We start from the raw sequence: 19,310 nt of genomic DNA, 5'->3' as shown, positions 1-19,310 counted from the left end.
TTTAGTGTGTCGCTCTCTCTCCGCCGCCCCAGGCAGATCCACATCTCCTCAACCCCTCCGATATTCTTGGCAGCCACTGTCCCCGATCCCCTCATCTTCATTTCTTTGGGGAGGATGCAGGAACTTGGCAATAGTGGAGAGCCACGATCTGTGCAACAGCTCACTTCAACGCCTGGCCTCGCTTATTTGACGCCTCGGGCCTCTAGCTGGCTCCCGCTCGTCCGATGATTGGCCCACGTCAAACGCAGGCCAGACGCGAGCCTTTCCTGATCCTGCCTTTTTTCACGAACGTCGCGGAATTCCCTCCCGCGCGATACTCATTCATCCCTGCTCAGGCCGGGCACTGACAGGAATCACTCCGAAAGTAGTCTCGGTTTGCCTCGGTGTGAAGGGGAATTGGGCTCGGCTTATCAGGGTGAGCTGGGCCCCTTATGGACGTGGACGCTGGAATCATCACCTCGGCAGCGAATGGCGAATGCCCAGGCACATTCCCTCGCGGAATGATTCTCTTTTTCAGTCGGCCTCCCTGCAGATCAAGCTAAGGCCCTAAGGCTATTCTAGGCAACTGACCCCTGTCGACTTTTACTATCCAAAGGCAGGTATACCCGTGGGTAATCAGGGTCGTGCTATGCCGCAAAAGGCGGTATCCCACGAGCTGAGGTGTCTATTTTTTACTGTCTGATGAGCCGGTATCTTTTTTTTCCCCCATTTCTGAGATTAATGGTTTTCGGGAGATGAGATGACGGACCCCTTGAGACGCGCTGAGCTCGTTTCGAAGAATCAGGGGCTCGTCGGCTTTTGGACTTTTGCACGGTGGACCCTCGTTTCATTTTCAGCCTCAGCTGCGTGTCACTTGCTTTGGACGCGCACTGCCTCAACGGTCGCTCTTTTCCCAAGAAGGGTAGGGGCCGTATTCCTTATTTTTGATTGTCTTCCCAGCGTGCTTCATGCATGAAGCTATCGAAGGACGTCCCACGCGGTACGCTACTAACCACTAATGCAGTGTGCCCCAAGGAAATGGTCTGCAACCGCATTAGGAAAGGATAGGAATCGAAGAACATGCATCGTTTAGAAAGTCTAACGTACACTCCTATTTTTATTTTTATTTTTATTGTACACGTTTGGCCCCCTGGCTTCTCGGCTTCTCCGATACGTGCACGTGCAGAGCAGAGTAGAGAATGTGCCTAGAAACAATCCATGTACCGCAGATGCCCATCCTCATTCTTGATGCACGCCGCAAGGTTGACACAGTCCTCATTCTTGCTGCCATTCTCGTAGTTTTTCAACTGGGCGTGTAAAAATGGTTCGCGATCTGGGCCTTCCCACTGAAGGTTGATATCCGAAGCATCGTCGGTAAAGTTCTCGGCGCTCCATGCGAATTTACCTGCAGAGCCTGGTTATTCTTGGCCATGGGGTTGGGGATTTGGGGTTCGAGGCCATGCGTCGTTCAACGTGGTAAATAAACAAGAGTATTCTTGTGGTGTCTGTGTTCTGCAGTTACGGCTGGGCTTACCTTTCTTTGCCCCAAGGACATTGTTCAGATCGAGTTCCGAATATGTCGCCTCGCCGGAGCGCCGCTGGCAATATGCGCAGAGGACGTGTCCATTCTTAATATGGATATCCATGGAGGTTTTGTGGAATCCCATTCTGTCTGATGCTCACGGCTTGATTGGTAAATAGAAGAACTGGGGCTTGCAAGCTCCAATGAGAACACAATTCAATTGATATGGACTAGGACGATGTCTCGGCAGACGACAAAAGATCTCGCGCTGTCGGGCTCGAAATGTAATCCTGCACCCAGGAGGAAAAGGGAAAAAGAAGACAGACCAGAGTCTAAGCCCCCAAATGTCCGCGATTGACAGGTGACCTTGATCGAGCAGGGGTCTTGCCCCATGACATCGGTATGGTGTCGGTGGTGCGCCGTTGGGCCATCCCGCAGCGGGAGGCGGTGGCTCTGCATCATGCTGGCCTCATGATGATGGGGTAGTTGATTGAGAGGATGCCTGGGATTCCCTTTTAGACTATCTTCACTGCCAGCTCATGCCAGCCGGGCCGGACAGGCAGACATCCCCGAAGTTGCGCCAAGGTCATCATGACTTCATGCAGGGTGAGATGGCTCTGGGGATGGAGGTGCCATGCGATGCATGGTCGGCAGACGGCGAGGGCGGTTTTCAGCCTCACTGCTGGCAGCTTTCACAGTCATCGGGGCCAGGACTACGGCGAATGCAGGGGTGGCTGAAGAAGGTTGACGCTAATACTTTATTTGGGTCGGGAGGCTGTCAACGATCGCGATGGGATGGGAAGGATCGAGCTTGATCCTCCAGACTGATCATCATCTCGCTGCCTGCGCCTACCTGCACATTGCCCAGGCATTCTCCGTACCTTTGTCACATCACCACGGTCCAGAATGCTCGAACATCATTTCCTTTGGATGATTGCCTCCGGACTAGCGTGGTTCGCACCGCTAAAATTCTTTCCGGCTAGGGGATCGTCAGCCCCCAACATCATTGTCAAGCGTACCCGACAGAACGGTTGTCAATTAGGATGGAGATCTCGACGGATCGACGAGGCCCAGTAGTCCATACTGAGCCTACTTACTGTAAGAAGTGGTGTTCCCAGACTAACCCTGGTGGAGAGGCTATGGCCCACTCGTCCAGAATGGCCTCATCTTGGCGCCTTAAAGTTGGCTAGCGTGGGCGTCCCGTGGGCCGTGCTTTCTTCATCTTTCGCTGGTTTCTATTTGGCGAGCGCATCTGGGGTAAGCTGTAGTTTCCAGGGCTCATTCAACCCATCGTCATCGATCATTCGCATGCCCATGACTGACCGGGGTCAGGCTTGGCTTTTCTCCCCCGGGGTCGACTTGAAATGTACTGGTACCTGCGAGAGACTACTGCGGGAGACGGGGATGTCCAGACACATTACTCCAGTAAGATACCTCTGAATGATGGAGACGGGAATGGAGATTGTGCGTGGGGACGGGAGATCAAGTTCCCCCGAGGAGATCCTGCATCGCTTCCTACCCCCTCCTCCAGTAAAAAGAAGTGGAGCGCGCAAAAGGATTCCTGGCGTGTCGTTTCAGGTCCACGATGGGAAATATCCGTTTCGCACGGCAGCCATGCTTGAATAGAGTTGGGCTGTCAGTTTCATTCCCGCGACTTGGCCCCCAACTGCTGCTCGTGGTGCTGGCCAATCTCGCCCAGCTGGACCCGCCGGTCTAGTGCTGATCGCAACCGCTACTGCACGCCCTAGCCCCGTTCTGGCGCCATGTCGCGAGTGCCGAAGCCTCACCTGGTCCACTGGGCCCGAACAGGGCCACCATCGGAGCCAAGCCAGCGTGCAGGGCTCGAGCATGCCTCTCTCCTCTGACCCGAACTTCGCCTCTCGTCGACTCGACTTGCGGAGAACCGAGCTTGCCCGGCGCACAGCCCATGGTTCCCCCCATTCCCCCCGACGGGATTCTCCGCTACGCCATGAAAGGAAGGGAGCGTACTCGCCTGATGTTTGCAGGGTCTTGGCCTCTTGGCTTCGTCAGCTTGCGGTCTCAACGATCGCCGCTGGCCTAAGCTTCCATGTCTTGGCTTTGGTCTCTTTGGGAGGGATTCCGCGAGCTTGTCTTGTCTCTGTCCCGAGGGCGGAAGGGCGGAGCATGGAGAGGAGGAACTCTAGTCTTGTCGTGACACAGATGACTATGATTGTACCACCCTGGGATCGTGGAGCCACGTGTGTGCTGTTCTGCTGTGCGATCTCCTCTACTCTGTTCGAATGGACCACGCTACATTCGTCCCTCACCCGCAGCTGCAAGAGGCTACACCGACTCTGACATACGCCGCTCCCCAGAAAAACGTGGCTGTCAGGGTTAAACTGGCGGTCACACCAGCGAGATCTTGCCTGGCTCTCTTCTCCATGTATCCCCCCCCCCCCTGGTCTGGGTCCCGGCGCACGAGGCTCTTGAATCTCTTCAAGCGAGCTAGACTAGTCTCTTTGACCCTGGACAGTACCCCCAGATCGTCCACGATAGTGCTACAGTAGTGACATTTACTCCCCTGGACCCTGCAGCGCTTGCCCTGCCACTGTGTAGCCAGCCCATCGGCATCGGCTGCGACCCTTGCTACCCTCGCTGCTCACTGGTGCAGCTAGGCACGAGAGATTATTGTTCTCGATCAGGCCCAGTTCTATTGCCCATCCCCCTGTCGATTCGCTGTCGAAACCCTGCGGACTCCCTGTCCATTTCCCCCTTTGAGTTGCCCGACGCCTTTTTCGCCTGCCAAAGTGCCACCCGGCCAGGGTTGACCTGGTTCGCTCCAGTTCTCGTCCCAGTCTATCGGTAACTTCCACCGCGACGACAAAAAGAGACAAATGTAAATTAGAAAATAAAAATAACAATAAAATAAAAGAAGCAACTTCACAGAGACACAGAGTTCCAGGGTGTCGGGGCGCGATCGCGGGAGAGGAGACGGACCCAAGAGACCGGTCTTACCTGCAGAGTTCCCCCGGAGGTGAAGGTATTCCTGCCTTCCCCCCTTTCTTGTTTCCCAACCACCCCCGGCCAGACCAGCGTTCTTTCTCCTGTCAGAACTGGCGATTTCGGTTGCCTTTACCGATTCCGTCCGTGACGAGCCGTCTGACTCACGGGTGGGAGCGGGTCTGGTCCACGTTAACCCAATCGACGCCCCCCTTTACCCTTCGTGGTATACGGTGGCTGTTTGGCCCTGGGACGTTGCGATCCACCAGCATTCAGGGTCTCCGATCGCGCCTTGCGAGGCAATCCTGGTCGATCAGATATACATGCCCCTGGGCGATCGGTCCCTGCCAGGACTACGCATTGCTGCATTTTGTGGGAGTGCTCTGTAGAGTACTCTGGTAGGGCTCTAGTCGTACCTTAACGGTGTGGTGTGTAGCAATAATAATACCCCAAGGTAGTAATAATATGCTCTATGCACTTGACTTTGTCGATCGCAGCCAACTCTCACTGCAACGAAAAGGCACGTGACAGAAGGTCTTACATGCAATGTGTACCTCATCTACGCCCAAAAGCAAAACTAATACCAAAAAAAGCAACGCAGCCTCCGCCCCTTCTCTCCCCCTTTCCCATGCCTAACCCTAACTCCTGCGGAATGGTGGCCCATCGGCTCCCAAACGGAGCACACAACCAGTCCGCTGGAAACACGCAGAAGAGAGAAGTCGAGATCGGAGATCCCTGGATCTTCCCTCGGGAGATGCACCCCTTTGCCATTCGCTGGAATTTCGAGAGCTCACATGCAGGTGGACCTCCAGCCGGCCGGGACGAAGCTAAACCGTTGGAGGCAGCTGGATAATCTGCGAAAGGCAAATCCTGTCCATGCCTTTCTCGGAACCCTGGGTCATACTAGGAGTACACTGGGTACAGCTAGTACATACTAGCAGTAGTTACTTTTGTAGGCGGGAGATTAACTAAGCCTCGCCATGTGGAGCCCAGCATGGCCCTCGTGAGGGCCATCCTGGTCGTCGCTGCAGAGAGGCTCAACACTACGATCGTCGGGCCAATCCATTTCTGGTCTGAAATTATTCGCTTTAATCTTACGATGAATCATTTTTCGCTGGATTTTTAATTTTATTATTTTATTTTTCATTTTAGTTTATTCTACTTTGGTATTTCCACCTGGGTTTTCACTCTGGTTCTTATTCGACTGCCTCCACCTGACCGTCGGCCGCGATTCTCTCCATCCAAAGCTCTGGCAGACTCAAAGGCAGCCCATCGCCCACTCTGACAGCATCTCCTCTGCTCATCGCCCCCAATCTCTGCGTCCCCCGGTTCCCGAGTTAGCTGCCAGTCCTTTTCACATCGAATTCCCCGTTCGATTCGCCCCCAAATCTTGGCTTGAGCAGTTGAATCGTGCAGCTGCTCGTATTTCCACGTGCGGAATCCCCATCCCTCGACATTCCTCAGGTTATTTTTGGGCCGATCGTCCATCAACGTCTTTTTTTATAAACTCTCTGCTCTCGCTGCGATCTTCACTCGATCGTCTCCCGACGAGTATATCTACTGATCCAAAGCACGGCTCCGGTTTATCTCCCCCACCGTGCATCGACGCTGCTTACCGGGCAGCTTCCTGCCCGAAATTCCCCGTCCTCACCTTCCCCTCTGACCATCAGACCGTCTGGTCTGCGTGAGCTCTTTGTTTCTTCACCTTTCCTCTTCTAAATCATCGTCGCCATGGCCGGTCCCGGTGGTGGCCCTCCGCGCAAGAGCCATACAAAGTCCCGCAATGGATGTAAGACATGCAAGAAGCGCCATATTCGTTGCGACGAGACCTTCCCACAATGGTATGTCTTCTCTCCTTTTGGATCTTCCAACGATAGACCTAACCTCGACCTTAATAGTCGCAATTGCACCAAGCACAACTGTCGTTGTGACTACCAAGATGTTGCGGCCATCCAAAGCAGCTCCCCCACTTCACGGCGGAGGCCTGACCTGCTGATGTCGCCGGAGATCGAGATGGAAATCGAGAACTGGCAAAGAACAGGCATCCCTCCTTACTCCGAGCTGATTCAGTGTCCTCGAGCTGGCTGGTCGGGACTCTCGCGGGTCGACCTGCGTTTGATCCACCACATCATCGGACTTTCCATCGATCTACATCGGCGAGGGTTGAGTGCCACGACTGTGTGGGCGCAGAAGATGCCCCAGTACGTACCCTACAATCAATCTTTCGGCTCATCTGCGAGACTAATAGCGTAATCTGCAGCTTCCTTGCTATCGGACTTTCTAACGACTTCGTGATGAACGCCATCTTGGCTCTTTCAGCCTTGCACCTCGCCTACCTCACGCAAGACCAGGAGACCAAGCAGCTTGCTTATCACCACAAGGTCACAGCGCTTCGAGGCCTACAGACCGCCATCGGCGCATTCTCCAAAGATAACTGCGAGGCTATCCTGGCAGCTTCCATTCTTCTTTCGTGGCAGGCAACGGAACGGTGAGTTTCTCAGACAACAATGTCGATTGCACAGCCAACTAATTCCATAACAGTCAAAGTTGGACATCACTCCAACATGGGATTTCCACTGTCCTCGATTCAATGTACCCTTACTGGAAGCAGGAGTCTGAGTTGGCACAGCTTGTGGAAAGCCACCGCGCATTTGGCGGTTCGGATTACTCACTGTCTCTGGATGAGGACCTGGGACAACTTGACCAGACTATCCACGCTCTGCAGATTGCCCGTAAACGAGTCTCTCACAATTCCGAGTACCACACACGCCTCGGTGAGCTGGTCGACTTCGTGCAAAAGTTCCGCAAAGACTATCCTATACAAACTCCCGAACAGGCCTTTGAGCGCATTCAAGTGCTTCGACAGTGGCTTTTCTGGATGCCCACCTCCTTGTTGCGAGGCGGCGACTCGGAACCCAGTGCACTTGCCATTCTCTCTCAGTACTTTGCCGTCGGCATTGTTCTCGACCGCTTCTACCCCGAGATGGGTGGCGCATATCTCGGTGCGTTATCCATCGGGCCTATTGAAGAGATGTACCGCCTCCTCGCCGCACACAATGCGAACGATCCCTTCAACGAAGAGTTGAGCCTCGCAATCACATTGATGGACTTACCGCGGCACGTCGTGGCACGCTATCGCAGCCTTCTCGCCTGGTCGCCCCACCCTTCGATCGAGCATTACTCTCCTGGTCCGGCGAGCCCATACCACGGCCTGACCGAATACCCCATCGCCTCGTCCTCCTCTCCCGCATCTGCGTCTCCTTCTTATATTGCATACACTCCGCCTCTTCAATCTCCTCCCGCAGTCACCGTCGCCGGCTCCGGTTCTCCCTACCAACTTGCAGATGGCTACGTCACCGCTGCCCCCTCGCACACCATGTACCCGCCCTCTCCGCATCTCCTAGACAACCACGATCCACAACTCGGTCTGTCTGGTCTTAGCCATGCCGGATCCATCCAAGGAGCTTCAGCCTTCACACCCCCCATACGGCAATGACGTTCTCTGTGGCGATCTGAGTCGCGCGGACCCCACACTGGGTCTCAACATGGATCTATATCAGCAGACACAATCCTTTGGGATCTCTGGCCTCTCAGCCCCCGAGACTTGCTGGACATGATTTGACGAAAACAAAATACCCCGTTGGCACTTTAATACGACTTTTTCTCTTCAAATTGGGGATCTTTGGTTTATTCGGAGTACAACATTTCGGAACCGGATTCGGAGAACATCTTTTCTCTTTTCTTCACATTCTATCTACTCGACTCTGTTTTGATACTGATGTCTTTGTTTAACACTCTCCTCTTTTGGTTTTTTTTTTTGGTATGAGCATGAGCGTTGGTGGAAATTCCATCCCAAACTGAAGTAAATGACTTCTAAGTGATATATACCCGGTTTACTCACAAACCTTTCGTTGGCATGATTGGAGCATCTGTATGCTAGTTTCTATTATTTCACTGATTTCTGATTTCTTTTCGTCTGAAATAGATTCGATCCAGATCATGGATCGCATAATATCTACAATATGAAGGCCTACTTACCATTCCATTCCCACTCCACTCCGAAATCCGCCGTATCCATCCCCCTCACTATAGGTAAAATTCAACCAGACCCCTCTTCTAAACATAGCACGATCGACATCTCACCCAAAACCAACCCCTCCGTCCCGTGCAACACACAATTGGAAAAACTCAAGATCGCCAGGAACCGGTCCCGCTCGCTAAAGAATCATATACTAAGAATAGCCTCATCCAAACAAATTAAACTACGCTCCACATTCCTCATTGGCGTCCCCATCTTCGCGCGTTACTTGAACCCCGTCGCGCTAATTCCCGCTAGGAACAAGGTAAATGGGAATCCTCGTATTCGGCGGCTGCACCCCCGTTCCCCCGCTTGGATCGTGCTTCCTCGCGTGGTGCAGGGTTGGTAGCTGTATTTAGCAACATTATAGACTAACAGGAGGAATGGAGTTTTCGTTTTTTATCTTGATTTTTAGTGCATATTTCTTTGCTTTGATGTAACGGACCTTGCAGTTGACCCTCGGCTGCACCGCGCCAAGCCTAGGAAGGGGCTCGATCGGCGTGGTAGGGCTGGTGATCGCTGCCGTTTTTAGGCTTTCTAAATTTATCCCTGCAGTTTTTCTTTAGGCTCTGCACGATCGTGCGTTTCGTTTGGGTTGCTTTTAGACGTCGGAGGGTGTGCTGGAGGGGTTGGCTGGTATCTGGTCCCGTCATGGTGTTCGTGATGGGCGTCTACGATGGCACTCTTTTTTGTGTGTTGCGATGCCAAGGAGAATCTACTTCTGAAGATGTGTGACACTAGATCTGGCAGGATTGCATCTTTTTTTATTTTTGGTGAAGATCTTGGCAGGTGCCGTCGTTTCATACTCGTAGGCCGTTTTGACCTTTGCAGAGTAATGTGTCAACGCGAGAATGATGAATTGTCACTTTCTTAGAAGCCAAGGAGCTTTTTATAAGTGTGCTTACCCCACTGAGAACTTTGGAAAAAATGAACGTGGAGCAATGACTTTGTTCGCAACTATGTGACTGCACATATTCTACAGCTGATAAGAAACTCAGGTCGCACACACACCCTAGTCATACCAAAAATCCTCTCTGGGCATCGGTGATACTGACGTAGAGTAATCATCCCCGGAACCACAAAATTCTTATAAGAGCAGCCAGGCCTGATTTACCAGTGATTCTAGATTCGAACATGGAGGTTTGAATAAAGTTTAAATTCCTGGAGAATGCACGCTGTAACTTGTCCGAAAAGGAGGTCTATTTCATCCTCCCTCGGTTTCCCCGGGCAGATATAGGTTGGCAGGCCTGTTTTCAAGCAGAAAAGGACTTTCTTGAAGTTTGATGCAAGCATTAAAAGATGGGCTTGATGGAAAAAAAATAAAAATAAAAAATAAAAGGACATTAAGATGATCAAATATCTTGTCAGCCATTTCAATACTCCCCAAAACAATAGACAGACTCGATATCTTTCCAGGTTCCAAGTAAACAGCTATTATCCAAGGCAATGTGAGCGAAAGCTCCCTACTCTGGCCAAATAACCACACCTCTCGCCTAATTTTCAACCCCATGTTTAGTGTCAACATTTACACGTGACCATAACACGTGACATGACATAAGTTCCGCATCTTGATATCAACGGTGCTATCGAGCTCCACAAACTCTACAAAGTCTACAAAGCACACCCTTCGTTTTGATTCCTCTCTTCCAGCTCTTCTAATCCACCGAAACAAAGATAACTTGGCAGAAATGGCCGACACAGGTGGCTGGAGCACTATCGAGTCAGACGAGGTAGGACCGATCCCTCTCAACCACTCCGCAGCAGCTAGCTCACGCTTAATGACCAGGGTCTATTCACCTCCCTCATCGAGACACTAGGCGTGCAAAATGTCCAATTTGAAGAACTCATTTCTCTCGACGCAGACACAATACGATCCCTCGGGTACACCATTCCCTCCAGTGGACCTCCACCCCCAAAGCTCCGAGCTAAACAACTGACACAACTGAAACAACCAGCTCCGTCTACGGCGTAATCTTCCTCTTCAAATGGACCCGCGAAGCAGCAGGCGCCCGCGCCGAAGCCCCAATCGACGGAGCTTATGACGAAACCGCAACAGAAAATAATGTCTTCTTCGCCGCGCAAACAATCCAAAACGCCTGCGGCACCCAGGCCATTCTCTCCGTCATCCTGAACCACGACAACCCGCCCAACCCGCTCCCGCCAATCACCCTCGGCAACGAGCTCGCCTCCTTCAAGGACTTCACGACCGGATTCCCGCCCGAACTTCGCGGCGAGGCCCTCTCCAACTCTGAGGCGATCCGCACCGCGCATAATGCGTTTGCGCGCGCTAGTCCGTTCGCTGATGAGACGGCTAGACCGCAGGATGAGGAGGGCGGGGATGTGTACCATTTTATTGCATATACGCCTGTGAATGGGACGCTGTATGAGTTGGATGGGTTGCAGCCTCATCCAATTAGTCATGGGGCGTGTGATCCTGGTTCGTTCCCCGAGAAGGTGATTGAGGTGTTGCAGAAGAGGATTGCGAGATACCCGCCTGGGGAGACGCATTTCAACCTCATGGCTGTTGTGGAGGACCCGCGGCCGAGGGCGCGCGAGATTGGGGATGCGGAAACGCTTGAGCGTGAGGAGAGGAAGAGGGCTGCGTGGCAGTGGGAGAATACGCTGCGGCGGTGGAACTTTGTTGGGTTTATTGGGGAGATGGTCAAGGGGGTTGCTGGGGCTAAAGAGAAGGAAGGGAAGTTTGATGAGTGGGTGCAGGCTGCGAAGGCTGAGACGAAGAAGAAGATTGAGAGTCGACGAGGTTAAAGTGTTGACTGGAGGACCTTTCAACAGGAGATGTGTCTTTGGCCGGGAATATGCTGTGCATGACGTCGATAGCACTAGAAATGATTTGCAGATACCCAGTGATGAGATGCGGCAGGCGCATTCAATACGACGTATTATAATGATGATTTCCATTTACTCTTAAGCAACTTGTTATATACTGGCATCCACTTCGTAACTCATGATCATGCACGAATCCCCGCTCAGTAATCAACAGCCCGAGCTCGGATATGCTCGACCATGGGCGCGGGAAGATCATCCGTATTCACCAGGTTCAGCGCCAGCAGATCAGACCAGAAGAACAGGGCTCGGTCCTGGGAATAGGCCAGGTAGTCGAATTCTTCATCCTCGTCAACATCGGCATCCACGGTGGGGGTCTTTGCACCCTGTTCGCTGGCGTGCTCATCATTCTTCTCGGGGCTGGCATTACGCGAGGCAGCAGCCATCTCAGCAATTCCTTCCTCCATGCCGGGGATCTTGGCCTGTACAATGCCCCATGCGGTCCACTGGGCCGAGTTCATCACGCGCCACAACCGAGTCTGATGCATGAGATACTTGATCTCGGCATCGAGCGCCTCCTCGTTTGACTTTTCGACCTGCGATTGTTGGCAGTTAGGCTCGGGGCCGTCGTCGAGATTCAGGGGAGTGATGGCTGCCGCATTACGGCCACGCATGGCGGGGGTTCCTTGCGGTGACGCATTGCCAACATTGGGACGGTGAGTGAGGTAAGTCGACACGAATCGATACTGTTCTTCTGGGACAGGGTAGAGGCGGCTGTTGCAAGCCCATGGGCGTTCTTCATCGTGGTAGTTGTAGCACCATTCAGTCTGGACAAAACATTTAGAAGAAGGCTTCAAAGTGTGAGCGAGGATGTGAAACTTACAAAGTGGTTAGCGAATTCAAATCCAGGGGTATTGGCCGACGAATATTCAAAATCAATGACAACGAGCTGCTTATGCTCATTTGCAGGAAGAAGAAGAGGGGATTGTGTGGCAGGCTCCATTCGAAGTAGGTTGCCATATTGCGTCTGGACAAATCAATAAAAGATCTTCAAGGCATAAAGGTGAATACCGTAGGGTACTTACGTCGTTATGAGCAAACACCAGCTGCTTTTTGATTTCACTAAATCCCCCGCAACTTGCCAGCAGCCAAGCCCGATAGTTTTCCACGGCCTTGCGGAACACCGCCCACGGCACACCACAGACATAGCCGCGTCGGCGCCATGGTTCTGTGGCGGCCTTCGCAAGGTTTTGCGGGGAATCTAGTTGATTGTCCAGCCAGGTGGTAACCTGCTCGCAGCGGTCCACCCACTTGTCCCAATTCTTGAAAACCATAGGTCCTCCTTCCCGCTCCTCTTCGAGGAGTTCGATACCTTCGTGAAGCTCGCGCATTCGCTTGGCGATTTGCTTGGCAGTTTCGGGGATGCGAAGCTCTTTGGCTGTGAGGGGGCGCGCTTCGAAATACTCTTCGAATCGTCCATTTTTGAATGTGCCCAACACACGAGGACCGATGTTCTTTCGGCCAAGGCGACGCAGGATTTGGAGTTCTTTCTCACGGTCGATCAGGTGGTCGACCTGCGGACCATAGATACGGAGTAGCAGCTTTCTGATATCAATTAGTCGATAGACTCAAGTTATAAATCTGAGGAGACATTGACTTACGGCGGTGGCTTTCTTGGGACCACTGACGCAGAACCGCTTTGTGTCTTGGGCGGGGGCAGATTCTTGGGAGGCCCAACCACATATATAGCGTTGGTCATGGCACCGCTGAGACGGATAACTTCCATATCGCAGGCGTTCTCCATGGACACCTTGCGCCAGCCCCGCAGCTGCAGGGTATGCGCCAGTCGCAGGATCTCAGTCTTAAAGGTCACCCAAGCTTCACGGCCCTTGGAACGCTTCGACGAAGAACTGCTGTCGGCCGTTTCTTCCCCTGCGCCACCGGTATAAGCAAGTGTCTTGGAGTTGTCCAGGAAAGCCTCCACGCTAGGCACCTGTGCCTCGACATCTGTGTAGTCGGACTCGGAGGCAGAGCCTCGACGAAGACCCTTCGGACGGCGACGAGTGACCTTCTTCACAGCCTGCATGGGTGCCAATCCGTCCACACTGCTTGCACCGGCGTACTGGAGGAGGATCTTTTCCAGTTTGTCAAGGGAAAAAGTGCTCTCTGAGCTGCGGTGGTGTTCCTCCGACGACCGCTCTGCACTCTCCTGCACACATTCTGCGGCATGAGAGGCAGCCTCAGCCCGGCGTGCTTTGCGCGCCTGCCGCCTGACCTTCTCATGCTGCAGCCATTCCGACACTTGATGGAACAGGCTCAATTGTCGATCCTCCTCGGTCTTAGTGGGCTGATCCGTTTCGTCCAGCACCGGATTCTCCAGCTTCACGCTCGACTGGCTGCTTACGGCGGAGGGCATTGGGGCGGGATGGATGGGCGGGCGTGCCGTCACTTTGGCCACGGGGGCTCGATATTGTTTCAACGTCGATCCTTCCGGTGGAGAACCAGGATTCGCGCCGTTCGACAGGGCCTTCCGCAAGGAGGGAATGTTCAGGCCGGTTCCCGAGATGGCTGACGGATCTACCGGGCGTTGGCAGTTAGTATACAGATCTAGAACCCCGGTAGGCAGAGGCAGAGGCAATGGACAAAGTGCGCTCGGAGGAAAGGTGCGGACGTCACAGATGATCCACTTCGGCGGCGGGCGTCAACGCAAGGGACGATGCATACAGGAATGGCGGGGCAGATGGTAGAAGGTCGCGCGGGCAAGATTTAAAAGTGGCATTGTACTCGGCAGAGTACACGGGCCGGGAGTGCGAGAAGGAGAAGCCTACCTGCTACTTCGGGATCGGGGCCAGCATGTTCCTCGGTGAAGGACGGCATGTGCTCCTAGCGCATCCGCCAAAAAACTCCACAAAAGAATGGCACAAACGGGTCGCAGGGGGCGGGTACGGGTCCAGAAGTCGGTCTACTGCCTGCTGGGATTCCCTGAGACAAACACAGGGAAGACGTGTAGACTCAATAGGCAGCCGTGGAGGCGGGGGAGGGTATTTTCGAACCCCAGAAAAAAAGAGTCGCGGGGCAAGCGAACGGAAGTGTTCCAGCGGTCAGTGAGCAACGAGACCCTTGGTCGTAGTTCAACCTAGCCGGTATAGACCCAGGGCGAAGCAGTAGCTGGCGACGGACAAAAGCACAGAATCGAAATCCGACAGAGGACGCAGATGGAAGCTTAGAAAGTTCAATGTCCGCAGCAAGAAAAAGTGGCGAAAAATGCGCTTATCGGGCGTGGCTCAGGTGATCGCGTTGCGGCCTGGCGGATCTGGCAGATTTCAGGGCCTCCAGGGTCACTGCCCCAAATTGCGGTCTACTATCGCCAGTAGTCGGGCCACTCGAGTCCCAGAGCCATGTACCACCCGAGATAAGAGCGCGGACGCCTTCCATGACTATCCATGGCTATCCATCAGCCTTCAGGGGCCCGGTGGGTGCCCAGCGTCGAGTCCGTAGCAACGAGACTCGGACAATGCGATACATTCGATACATGGCGCAGGTGGCTTGGTCTTCTCAATGTCGCGTGGGGAGAGGAAGCATTGGTTTATCATTTGGCGCCATGGGAAGCTTTCTTGTTTGTGTTTTTTCACGGGACTGCCGCGAATCTATTGGGCTGGGGGGATTGCGGACCAGCCCAGCTTAGGAACCGGTCCGGGGCTGAACAGTGGTGGAGCCGGCCCTGGCACGCTGGTGAGATCGGGAGGGCCGAGTCACGATGCATTGTGAATGGCACATGGCATTCGGTGGACGTTCAGCCGTTGGCGACGAGAGAGGTGGTGGGAGAGGAATACACGAGGGCTGCATCTGAAGAAGGAGGGGTGCAAAAATTACCGTACGCTGAGGTATCCCTCATAACCGGTGCCGCCCGATCGCTCAGGCCAGCATTGTATCTTACGGATCGTCGAACAGGTTCGAACAGGATGTCAAATAATGATGTAATGATGTCGGTGATTTTTTATTGTATTCGTAGTCGCAATCGTAATTTATGTTGAAGTGTGAAGCTCAGGAAAGGCACGGTATGGTGAACTAATTTTACCCTTCCGTCATCGTCGAGGCGTCGGAGGGAGTAGTGCAGCCAATTCGAGGCCTTCCCTTCGCTGTCCTGCTCCGACGAGACGCTAAATGAGTATGTACGATTGGCAGCAGCCGGTACACATACTGGCTGCGCGAGTAAACTGCTCACTTCAGAAGCAGTGCGGGAAACTATCCCTGGGTTTTCTTCCAAGGTGACATTGACATCCACAACATCGGCGGCTGGGCCACACATAAACAAGCCCTGGGCAGGTGGTGCCTCCCAAAGGAATTGGAGTGCTCGACGTCGAAGTTGAGGAAATGGGCATTTGAGGCTCGTGATGAACAGGGGAAGGAACACCATCTCAAACACGAAGGGCGGTTGCTCCCCATCGACATTGCTAGTGGAGGCAATCGCAATGGGCGCATAGTCTAGGATTTGCGCGAATTCAGTTTCATATGCATCGTATGCTGTCTGATCGGGGTTCAAGCAAGTTTGGATCTCGATCAGGACACTCGTATAGGTCATGCATTTGGATCATCGACGTCGTCGCCTGAGAGTTGAAAGTTGGGCTTTTGCGGCGACGTTATGGCCAGGAAAATAGTATACCAGTGTTTGAGGTGCTGCTGCAAGTATTTCTGACGGGTAGCAAGGATTAGTGCACTATCTCGACGAGCATCATCTGTTTGCGCCCAATGAGTTTTCACGTCGAGATCCAGGGCCTTCATCTCTGCAACATTCCTACACAGCGTATTTCTCGCGTCGTCAGCGGTTGCAAAGGCCGAGACATGATCAATGGGATGCAGATCCCAGTGCTGGTCCACCCAATTGTTCATAATGTGGGAACACGTGCCCAGACGGCGGAATATGGGCGAGAGAAGAGCCACCGTGGGCGTTGCTGGGGCATCGACCATCATCATCTGCGCTCCTTGTATGTAAAGACCCAAAGCTGCTTTGCGGTTCCCCTGGAGGAGCTCAATGACAATGAAGAGAATGCAGTTGATCAAAGAGATATTCAAGTCTGATGCCCTGGTTGATGCGTTGCTGCAGAGCAGCCAGAGAGCGCGAGTACCACACCAGCGCCTCGTGATGGGACCGATTTTTCACAGCAGTTGGGTTGTTGATCAGCCGCAAGGGCAGGCATTCATGAATCGAGGGTCGCTCATAGAGCGTGCTGAGCGAAATCACAGCATCCCAAACCGCCGGCCGGTTCCCCACGACAGATATGCAGCACGGAGCCTCTCCAGAAAGATAGATCGAGAATGCCAGAGAGCGACGGGCCGGCCCGATTTAAATAGAATTCAAACGCACGTCTCTCTCTCCATGCTGGGGGTGCGAAGGCAGTGTCATTTTCAACGGGGGTGACTGAGCAACTGTGGATCTTGAGTCCGCACTGTAGCGACATTGCCGACCTGTACTCGCACATCTCACGCATTGTGGCTTTTCGTCGCCACATCGAACCCATCGAGCCCTGTAGATGCGCTGTTATATGGAAGTCCCCTAAAGTCTAGGAGAAACTCACTTGCAGGTATCGCAGCCCGTCCTGGATTTGGTGCTGCCGATGCGACCTGACCGCTTTGCAGCAGGGCTCATTGCAGAAGGCGCCCTTGGAAGACCCAAGGCTCTTCTTGGAGCCTCTCGGCCTAATGGTGCATGCTCCGAACGACGCTGTCGGGGCAGGCTTGGGAGGACGGAGAGGACGACAACCAAGGGTCGTGTGGGGGCGGCGACTCGGCTCCATCCCGACGCTAGCGCCGACTGGTCTCGCGCCCCCAAAGAAGCCAAATTGAACTATACAGTTGTGCCTAGCAGGGGATCAGTATCTGCAGGTAGCGTTACTAGTACCTTGAATGTTTTTGGAGCTTAAAAAAAAAAAAAATATTAAATTCCTCCGCATGCCTAGTAGTCCCGGGGGGTTCTTCTGACGCCCGCACCTCCATCCGAGCGCACATTGCTTTCTTCCAATTCTCATCTCTCGAGACTCTTCTTCCCCTGGTGGAGTAACGATAGTTTACTGAATTTGCCCCCTACGCTCACCAATGTTCTCCCGGGCGGTCACATAGTGATCGTGAATGGCAACGTTAAGCCAGATGGCCCCGTCCGCTCGCTTTTTCCGCCCTATGGTCAGCTTCCTACGTCACTCGCCGTATCATTTAGAAGTGACCACCGTGTACCCTCATTGCGATTAACCATACTGATAGATATCATTAATGCCTGATGCATACTACCAGTCTCTAAAGTAGTACCTTAGAGTTTTTTTTTTTACTTCCCAGTCGACTGTCTAGTAATCTATGGTCGCCTGATTCACGAGCTAGCTATGAACTTTACGCCTCGGGATATCTACACTAAATTTTGATCATGAGATCGACCAGATCCCAGACCTTTCTGGTACCAACACTGGTGCATGTCTTGAAATACGATCACGGTGCACCTGGACATAGGATGATACATCCATGCGTCAACTCAAAGACACCACAACACCGCAGCTGTCAGCTTACCCTGCCTCCAAGCAGGCTACATGTATGACCCATACCAATCAGCCAACTCGGCACGGAGGACCTCTCGGCCCTGCCGATCCCCCGCTGCAGACGCCAAGCCACGATGAGCCCGGTCGTGGCGATTGTGGAGCCGCGCGAGTGAGACATCGACACGCGGATCCTGTTGAATCAGGGCTCTGACCCGACGCTATTCTTGGGGGTTGCCGTGCGCTGCCCGCGGCGGTATAAAGCCCTCATGTGGTGCCCGTATTCCCGACATCACCTCCCTCTGCCGATTCCGTCTCTACCCTCAGTTCCAACCATCATATACCAACGCATCATGAAGCTCTCCGCTGCAATCCTCACCTCGCTCCTCGCCGCCACCGCGGCTGCCGCGTTCGACAAGAACCAACGTGAGTTGTGGAACCACCCTCTAACAGTACTTGGCAATCCGAATACTAAATCCGGGATAATAGCATGGGGAAAGCGTGACTACGCCTGTATCAACGTTTACCAGGGCATTCCCGACCACTCGGCCGTCACCGAGGGCCAAACCGTGCACTTGCGTTTCAACCGCCAGCCCACACCTCGCTGCAGCGACCCACTGGCCAAGTACCCGGCTAGCAAGTACAGCGTTTGGCTGTACAACAACCCCGTCCGCAATCTCGACACCATCAACTTCGACGAACAGATCAAGATTGCCGACAACATTCCCGGTACCGCCGGTACGGTCAATGTCAAGATCCCCGCCAACCTGCCCAAGGTCAAGAATGGTGATGTGTGGTATCTGAGACTCGACACCTCTCTGAACACTGCCCCTCAGGTTCGTATTTCTTTCCCTGCATATTGTCTCGATAGAGCTTCTGCTGACTACATTGTGATAGATGCCCACCCTTTTCAACGCTGCCGGACCCTTCACCATTCACGACGCTTAATTGAGCCCAGCCTAGAATTCCAATTTGGACTGCCGGTGCTAATGTTGCATTCTTGGTTCATGTTGAGATCTTGGGGTGTCCCTTCCATCTGCATAGCCTTCCACTCCTTTAATATCTATAAATGTGATGAATACCAAATGAGCTAGATCCGAAATTTCCTTTCGAACGATCCTCAACGTAGGCTGTATCATTCCATGCCCCATAAGGGCTGATTCAAAGCTTGACCTGGACGGCTCGACATGTGGGCCGTCCAGCTTTCTATATGAGATCGTCATTCTGACTTCGTTCTCGTATAGGCTGTACTTCGCCTCTTGACTGTAGAATACAATTTAATTAGTGTACAGTCGCTGGTGCCACCCGCTACTTCACAATGACCGAAAGAACATGCTTTCAGTTCTACACCGACTTTTCTTAGCACATGATTTCAAGCTCTTTGCGCTTCGCAGTGCCGTCCCCACCCACGGCTGAAGCTGAGACATTGATCAGCAGATCGATTGTGGATTTCTCGACGATGCAACAT

General features: G+C 53.2%; 7 protein-coding genes across 7 annotated transcripts; 4 read left to right on the top strand and 3 right to left on the bottom strand.

Annotated features, from left to right (window-relative positions):
• Positions 1–1,184: 1,184 nt before the first annotated feature.
• On the bottom strand, positions 1,185–1,646 carry N7532_007960 (CVNH domain-containing protein; the record flags this gene model as incomplete). The annotated part of the gene is made up of 2 exons (XM_056620452.1): positions 1,185–1,384; positions 1,514–1,646. 2 exons carry the CDS (start codon positions 1,644–1,646, stop codon positions 1,185–1,187), a joined length of 333 nt encoding a protein of 110 aa, XP_056471258.1.
• Positions 1,647–5,090: 3,444 nt separating this feature from the next.
• Positions 5,091–5,315, top strand: N7532_007959 (uncharacterized protein; the record flags this gene model as incomplete). The annotated part of the gene is made up of 1 exon (XM_056620451.1): positions 5,091–5,315. The coding sequence occupies one exon, from the start codon at positions 5,091–5,093 to the stop codon at positions 5,313–5,315; it is 225 nt and encodes a 74-aa protein (XP_056471257.1).
• An 878-nt stretch (positions 5,316–6,193) lies between these two features.
• N7532_007958 (putative C6 transcription factor RosA-like) lies at positions 6,194–8,079 on the top strand (the record flags this gene model as incomplete). Its single annotated transcript, XM_056620450.1, is given in 5 exon segments — positions 6,194–6,303; positions 6,361–6,663; positions 6,723–6,950; positions 7,004–7,887; positions 7,904–8,079. The coding sequence occupies 5 exon segments, from the start codon at positions 6,194–6,196 to the stop codon at positions 8,077–8,079; spliced, it is 1,701 nt and encodes a 566-aa protein (XP_056471256.1).
• Positions 8,080–10,228: 2,149 nt separating this feature from the next.
• On the top strand, positions 10,229–11,306 carry N7532_007957 (putative 26S proteasome-associated ubiquitin C-terminal hydrolase; the record flags this gene model as incomplete). The annotated part of the gene is made up of 3 exons (XM_056620449.1): positions 10,229–10,270; positions 10,327–10,421; positions 10,496–11,306. The coding sequence occupies 3 exons, from the start codon at positions 10,229–10,231 to the stop codon at positions 11,304–11,306; spliced, it is 948 nt and encodes a 315-aa protein (XP_056471255.1).
• A 221-nt stretch (positions 11,307–11,527) lies between these two features.
• Positions 11,528–13,740, bottom strand: N7532_007956 (uncharacterized protein; the record flags this gene model as incomplete). Its single annotated transcript, XM_056620448.1, has 4 exons — positions 11,528–12,151; positions 12,208–12,351; positions 12,410–12,929; positions 12,986–13,740. 4 exons carry the CDS (start codon positions 13,738–13,740, stop codon positions 11,528–11,530), a joined length of 2,043 nt encoding a protein of 680 aa, XP_056471254.1.
• A 1,581-nt stretch (positions 13,741–15,321) lies between these two features.
• On the bottom strand, positions 15,322–16,295 carry N7532_007955 (transcriptional regulator family TF; the record flags this gene model as incomplete). Its single annotated transcript, XM_056620447.1, has 2 exons — positions 15,322–15,892; positions 15,988–16,295. The coding sequence occupies 2 exons, from the start codon at positions 16,293–16,295 to the stop codon at positions 15,322–15,324; spliced, it is 879 nt and encodes a 292-aa protein (XP_056471253.1).
• Positions 16,296–18,195: 1,900 nt separating this feature from the next.
• Positions 18,196–18,790, top strand: N7532_007954 (uncharacterized protein; the record flags this gene model as incomplete). Its single annotated transcript, XM_056620446.1, has 3 exons — positions 18,196–18,268; positions 18,332–18,678; positions 18,740–18,790. 3 exons carry the CDS (start codon positions 18,196–18,198, stop codon positions 18,788–18,790), a joined length of 471 nt encoding a protein of 156 aa, XP_056471252.1.
• Positions 18,791–19,310: the final 520 nt, after the last annotated feature.

Source organism: Penicillium argentinense (genome assembly GCF_028826775.1).
Source record: "Penicillium argentinense strain IBT 30761 chromosome Unknown utg000009l_segment0_segment0, whole genome shotgun sequence".
Classification (NCBI taxonomy): Eukaryota; Fungi; Ascomycota; class Eurotiomycetes; order Eurotiales; family Aspergillaceae; genus Penicillium; species Penicillium argentinense.
Note: the sequence above shows the minus strand (reverse complement) of the source record. Positions and strands in the feature narration are given on the sequence as shown.